The sequence below is a fragment of the Neopelma chrysocephalum genome, unplaced genomic scaffold (genome assembly GCF_003984885.1).
Source record: "Neopelma chrysocephalum unplaced genomic scaffold, ASM398488v2 Primary Assembly neopelma1_182216, whole genome shotgun sequence".
NCBI lineage: Eukaryota > Metazoa > Chordata > Aves > Passeriformes > Pipridae > Neopelma > Neopelma chrysocephalum.
Genome location: NW_020937946.1, coordinates 1 through 7,414, shown reverse-complemented (window position 1 = coordinate 7,414; position 7,414 = coordinate 1). Strand labels below are relative to the sequence as shown.

The window sequence follows — 7,414 nt, the reverse complement described above, 5'->3', positions numbered from 1 at the left end:
TCTTTCTTGGGCACACGAAAATCTTTCTTGGGCACACGAAAATCTTTTAAATAGTAAAGCAATTTTTTTCATGTTGAATATTTTTTTTTTTAATATCGATATTGAAACCAGTGTGGAATTGCATTTGTCTCTAAAAAAAGCTCTTTATGACTAAGAACTGCATTAGTAATTTCTAGCAAGCACCAAGGTTTCTGGGATAGACACAACAATCATGGCCAAAACACCAGCCCAGCCAGATAAGGAGAAACTCGAATTGCCCTGATCATTCCTCCTTTAACAAAAGCCCAGAAAAAAGGTGGTTGGGTTTTGTTTGTGTAAATACAACGCGCCAGACATAATATTTTCCTAACGTGATTACAGGGACTGCTTTGAACTTCTCCAACACTTTGTCCTGTATCATTTTTGGATAAGATACTGTAAATGGCATGAGCTGCCTTGTCTGTACACAGCTCAAGCGTGTGGCCAAATGTTTGGTAAATAGCTGGGATATGGCGATGGGGAGAACAGAAGTGGTGCTAAGTTAAATTTCTCTGAAATAACCTGACTTTTTTTTTAATATGCTTTAACATAAACCTTTACTATTACCTTGAACTCATCTCATAATATTTTTAAAGCTTCAACTTCAGACCAAACCATAACGAAATGTTTCCCTGATGGACTAAGTTAATGCACATAAAATTTTCTACCTGAATGTGACAAATGTTTCTCTACAAGGAAAACCTTTTAGTGCAGTAACTTGCCATGCAAAAAAATGTAGTGCTGACACTCTCTGTTGTTTAGGCAAAAATTTGACAGTGGGATTTTAAAGTGTTCAGTTGGGTCTTGTTAGAAATTGGTATGACAGGAGAGTGGAAATGTGGAACTCAGACATGATGTCTGCAAGCTGCTAAAATGTGGTGCTGTATTAAGGATTTTATAGAAATAAAAATCAAGACAGTTTCGCCATCCAAGAAGCTGCCTGAAAGCTTCTGTCACAAGTGCTAACTGCTATATTTGAAAATGTCAGCTTGCAGCAGGAATTCAGCAGTAGTGACTCTGTACTGACCTAGAAGAACTCCTTCTGGGATACCTGCTCTGCCACCAATTAACAAAAAATAAAAATAAAACATTCCTTGTGCTTTGCAGTGGGTAGTTTGAGACTAGATTGCTCTAAGGTCTTAAATTTACCAGGGTATTTCATGTTGCAAAGATACACCTGCAGGTGAGGTCTTGGTATCTCTCACAGGAAGAAGATGAACATCTAAATGAAGTATGTAATGCATTTGTTATAGATATATGAATTTGTTCTCAGATCACTTCACTTTTATCTTTTCTGTCTTTTTTTTTAAGGAGCTGCTTCCCAAAAATGTCAATCACAGTTGGATCGAGAGGGTGTTTGGCAAGTGTGGTAACGTGGTTTATGTCAGCATACCCCGGTACAAGAGTACTGGGGACCCAAAGGGCTTTGCTTTTGTGGAATTTGAAACTAAAGAGCAGGCAGAGAAAGCTATTGAGGTGAGTGCTGGTGCCTCTGCCCTGTCAACATCACTGTCATCTTAATAGTTTGGTCTTTATTACTTCACCTGCTGAATCCTAGAGAAATTCCTAAAATACCATGATTTATAAACTTCACTTACCAGGAGTTATGTTCCTGTCTCCTACCCCCAGATTTCCAATCAGTTCCACAATTCTTTAAAAATTAACTCTATTAATAAACCTAAGACTTAACAGAAGCATAATAGGTATTTTTTTCAATAATTTGGTTGGCCTCACTTTGCATCTCTTACTGAAATAAAGCTCAGTGTGTAACATTACAATGGCTATTAAATTTTATCAGACAAGCACAGTCATGCCTAACTTTCTGTATTTCACTGTGATTTGAAAGTATTTCTGTGCTGGAATATGATTAGGACTGCTGGCTGTAACTTGGATGGAGAGTCTTTAAAAAGCATGATTTTTAGCAATGGTTTGTTTTCATTTTCCTTCTCTTCAGTTTTTGAATAATCCACCAGAAGAAGCACCACGGAAACCTGGGATTTTCCCCAAAACAGTGAAGAATAAGCCTGTTCCTACACTGAACACAAGTGACAGCACTGTAGTAGGTAAGTGTTTGAAGTTATTTGGATCAGTTTTGTGCCTCAGCTGCTGAAGAGAAGGTGGAACTGTTGCTCTTTCAGCAGGAGCACTCTGTAGAGGAATGAACTTGCTACAGCATTTCTACATTACCTCTTTGCATGATTCATAATTACTGGGGGGGGAAAAAGGGATATTGCTGAGAAAAAAAAATCCTGAATTGACATCTGGACGTGGTTCCAATAAATACAATCTACTGTAACTTATAAAGCAGCATCACAGGATGATGTTGCAACTTAATCACTGAAACATTTTTTCCTGCTTTCTGGTGGTGTAACACACAATTTCCCAGACTTCAGACACTGCCCATCTTTTTCCATAAGCTTTATGATAAATCATGTTATTATACCTCACAATTACCACTATTTTTGTTACACCACTAACTGTTGGGGGGGAAATAAAATCCATTTTATTTTTCCTGGGTTTTTTTTTCTCTCTTCTTAAAATGCCCAGGAAAAACTGAGGAATAATGTGTTGCATCTCTCCCAGGGATGCCAGACAGGCATCTCACTTACCACGTGTCATGATTAACTGGGTTGTTATCATGATTGTTTAACTTATTTAAGTTTGTCATCATGGGCAGATATAAATATGGTGTTTTTAACACAGAGGAGAAGAAAAAGAAGAAAAAAAAGAAATCCAAAATGAAGAAAGAGAGCAATGCACAGGCAGCTGCAGAGCCCAAGGAATCCAACACCAACACTACAACGGAGCCAGCCCCCAAATCAAAAAGACACAGGACTCCATCTGAGTGTTCTGAAATGGAGGGAACTGAGACTCAAAGGCAGCCCTCCAAGAGGGAGAAAAGGAAATGGGACAAAACAGAAAATTCAGAGGTAACTTGTGAAAGCAGGCCTGGGAAGAGAAAAAGAACCAGCTCAGGAGATGGGGAGACATCGGCTCCCAAAGTCAAGAAAACTGCTGAAAAGGAAGAAGCTGAAACAGTAAAAGAAGAAACAACAGAAGCTCCAAAGGATTCCAATGGTAAAGGTTGTTGTCTCTGATGTATTATTGTCATGGTTCATAGATCAGTGGATATATTATTAAGTCATTTTAGGAGTGTGTGGTGTTCCCTGCAGTTAAATTTAAACCTGGTAAGGAATCATTCCAAGGAGAGGAGCTGCATGGAGAATGGGGAAGGACTTGCAACACCAAAGCAGGTTAATCTAATCAGAGTCAATAAAGCTTAAGGATGGGTTAAAGACAGTCTTGGCAAATGGGGACAGCATAGGACTGTAGATAAATACATTAAAATACAAAAGGAAAATGCTGATGATCCCAGTGTGTTCCATGAGATAAGGAAGCTGCACTGAAATCACATGTAGTGGTGTGACAAGAGTATAAAAAAACTCAGGTAATTGATGAACTGCACTGGAAATAGTCAATAGAAAAAGTTTTTATTCATTGATTTTATTAGAACATATTTTAAAATGTTACACTGCTACTAATAAAAATTTTTTTTCTTTTGAACTTTTTCGTGTAGAAGTGCCTGCAGAAGAAGACAAAGATAAAAAAGACACATCTCTTTCAAAAGCTAAAAGGAAACACAAGAAGAAACACAAGGAAAGGCACAAAATGGAGGAAGAAGTCATCCCCCTCAGAGTACTGTCCAAGTAGGTGACATAACTGGGTAGAGGTTTCTTAGGCTTGTTTCAGGATGAGTTTAAGAAGGCAAAAAAAACCCCTAAGTTTTCCTACTTTTCTCTCACCTTCAGTTCTGGATAAGGCTGTAATTTGATTATTGGCAGATTATCAAGAGATTTTATATATTATTTTACTACAGGCTTGCACTGGTCCCCTAGGAGAAGTTAGTACTGTATATTATTATATATAATTTAACCTCGGGGATTTTCGTGAACTGTGTTGCTGTTTTGGTACCATATATTTTAATGATTAAAATATTTTTAATGTTTAGGTTTTTTTTCCTGCAAAATATCTTCTACAGAAGAAAGTCTTAAATACATCTTGTGCATACTTTATTGACATCGATAAATTCAATACAAGTACTTTATAGATTATTCCAAGGCTTAGCAACATTAATTTTATTTAGGTTTCTTTAAATCTATGCGTGTCTGACAGTCCAACACCATTGCTACAGTGCAATTCCAGTTGTTTACAACAGAGTTACACATTAGCAACAGTATCAGCCTGTAGATTGAAAATTCCGATAGTTCCATGTGTAAGTCTCTGCAAAACACGAATTAATTAATATCTGTTGGGCTCTTAGGAGTCACCACAACTAAAACATGGAAGCACTTACTTTTTAATCATCCAGCAAGTACCTCCCATGTTAAAGTTGAGGGGGTCCTTGCCATCTTGGGCTGTACCGTGATGAAAATTGTGCTTTATGTATAAACACATTTCGTTGGTATTTTGACACGTTTCTTAGAGGGAAGTGTGGAGGAAAATAAGGATTCACCACCACTAAAACATGGAAGCACTTACTAATAAAGAACAAAGCAAGTACATCCACATTTAAGTTGTGGGGGTCCTTTGGTGGAGAAACTAAATGATAACTAAAAAACCCACCCCAAGCTAAAGATTGTTTTGACAGTGCAAATAAAGACATGCATGTGGTTTTCACTTGAGAATCCTTGGAATATTAGGATCCACCGCCACTGAAACATGGAAGCACTTACTTTTTTAGGCAGCAGGTACCTCCATGTTAAAGCAAAGGAAGTCCTTTAAAACTTAAAAATGAACTTTAGCCATTTAAAATTCTTGGTCTTGAGGAAGATCTGCTCCTGCCGAAAGTCTTCAGTCTTGCTTTTTCCCGAATTTAAAAATCATTTCAATGAACTGCAGCCAAAAAAACCCCAAAAAAATGAAAATCCCATGAGATGTTTCAGGATTGCGATCAGGATTCACCTCTACTAAAACATGGAAGCACTTACTTTTTCTATATCACAGAAAGCACCTCCATGTTAAAGTAAAAGGGGTCCACACACTCAAAAAGACAGTTATTGACGGTGCTTGTCCTCTTCCATCAGGATTCCGAGCACCTGCAACAAAGAGAGAATTTGAGTTAAATTTAATTTTACTGTAGCAAAAGGGAGAGATAAAAAGTTTGATAAAAGAGCACAAGCATTGCAAATACTTACCTGATGGAGTCCCCTTGGGCTCTTCTCCCTTGAGCTCAAGCTCAGCAGCTTGTATTTATACCAACCCTATCCGAGGCATGGTGTTGCCTTTTTATCTCCAAGAATCATTACGTGGGCCTTTTGTTATTTTAATGCCTTTGCTCTGCTGAGAATGTATGATCCTGGGTGAGTCTGGATGCTGCTTTTTTTTTTTTTTTTGAAGTATACAGTTGTCACTGTTAACAGCTAAAACCATTACCACAAGATATCCTCCTCTTTAAAAATCCTCTATCAGCTCGTTTGATAGCACAGATTAGGGTAACAATGAGTCGTTCTCACAGTGGCACCGCGGGCATTGTGTGGCTGTAGAGCAAAGCTCTCCCCCTGTTTGCAGAAACATCTCCATGTTAAATGTATGTAAATATAGAAATTGGTGCCATGGGGGGGGGTAGTTTTTCACCAAAATACATTTGAATAGGAAGGAATGTCCTTATCTCGGTGGGGTTTTGGTGGGTTTAACCAGCTGTTGATTTTCCATCAATGATTTTTCCAGAAAATAAATGAGTGATTCTTAATATAGTGACACAGGAGTGGGTTCAGTGAACTAATTCAGTGAATTCAGACTGTATTGTCTCTGAATTAACTCTGAGTTTAGTGCCTGTGCTCTGTGAAAAAAAACAAGTTTACCAACTGTTCTACATGCTGTCTGAATACCTAAAACAAATTTGGGAGTCTCTCCATTGGAATGGTAGGTTGGTCCTGTTGGAACTCTCTTGGCTTATTAAATCGAAAGCAAAACAATAAAAAATTTGCATGGGGACAAGGTTTAATTTGACTGAAGTGCAAGAATGGTTTTAACTGTTTAATGGCTTTAACTGTTCACCGAGTAGACCTTAAACTGTTTGTAAACTCTTAAATGATCATTAAGTTTCTAAACTTGTTTTCTTGTTTACGACTGACATGCTGTGCCTGTGTTGCCTCTTCCAGGACCGAGTGGATGGGATTGAAGCAAGAATATTTGGCCCTGCAGAAAGCCAGTATGGCCTCACTAAAGAAAACTATGTCTCAAATCAAACCTGAGCCCGCGGGGGAGATGGAAACGGAATCCTGCGCCCAGAAATCGCAAAATCACAAAAGTAACCCTGGGTTCTATCTTGTTTTTTATGTTTCTACTCCACCAGCACAAGGAATCTAAGACACTGATCTTGCAGAAATGCTGCCACGTGGTTTTATTTTCTGAAATGCTGGTGCTATCTCTGAGTGCCAAATTTTAAAAGCAACGTCCCCCCTGTATTTAGAAACATTTGGGACTGAGGTGCTTTATAAATAAAGACCAAACAAGCCAATTCAGCATATTCCAGTAGCCTTTCTTAAGCTTAAGGATATTTTTAGGTAAATGTAATTTTAAAAGCCTCAGAGGTATAAATCAGGAATCAGCTTTTTTGGGGGTACAGCTCAGGCCTGATTTACTTTGGCTTAACTCTACCTGCAATGATTCACAAAACAATTTCATTAAAAAACCCCATCTTGCAATTGGGCTTTATCTGCTTCATGATTCAAAGGAGTTTTGTAATTATGTCCTTATATTTAAATTTCTACCGTTGTTGGATATAGAGATGTTCTGTTGTTGCTGTGAAAAGAAGCAAAGAAAATTCACAAACTTCAGCACTTGTGTTTCAATGCCTGTCTGCATATTTTTGATTGCTCTAAAACTGAAGGTTCAACTATTAACTATAATCAATAGAATATAAGGACACTGTGGACTGTAAAAACCTTTTTTAAGATTCTTTTCTTGAAGTGATCTTTCTTTTTTTACTTACATTGACTTTAACCTGTGGACAATCTTGACCTTGGTTTAAAAAACCACAGCTCATCTGCACTAACAATATTTGATGCTTGTTCACCTTGTTACTTCTGCGCTTGCATAACTTTAATTTCTCAATTTAACACACTTTAAAACTTTTTTTTGGTGTTTTTTTTTCACCTCCTGTTTTTAACTCGAGCAGCCACCGGTGAAGATTGTGCCCCTCCCGCCAAGGCCAACACAATGGGGCCTCAGTTCGTCAGCGGAGTAATTGTGAAGATCATTAGCACCGAGCCCCTGCCGGGCAGGAAGCACATCAAGGTAATGCCTTTGTAACCTCAGGGAAGCTCTTGGCCCTTCCTCTCGCCGTGCCCCCCAAATGTTTGAATATGGAATACCGTTTAACCCAGGCTGGCTG

General features: G+C 38.2%; 1 protein-coding gene across 1 annotated transcript; it reads left to right on the top strand.

The window, feature by feature from the left end:
* Positions 1-1,291: 1,291 nt before the first annotated feature.
* LOC113962525 (la-related protein 7-like) lies at positions 1,292-7,371 on the top strand (the record flags this gene model as incomplete). Its single annotated transcript, XM_027673284.1, has 6 exons — positions 1,292-1,494; positions 1,973-2,081; positions 2,722-3,096; positions 3,596-3,725; positions 6,180-6,328; positions 7,199-7,371. Coding segments are annotated over 6 exons (1,100 nt in total), but the record flags the coding sequence as incomplete, so codon positions are not given.
* Positions 7,372-7,414: the final 43 nt, after the last annotated feature.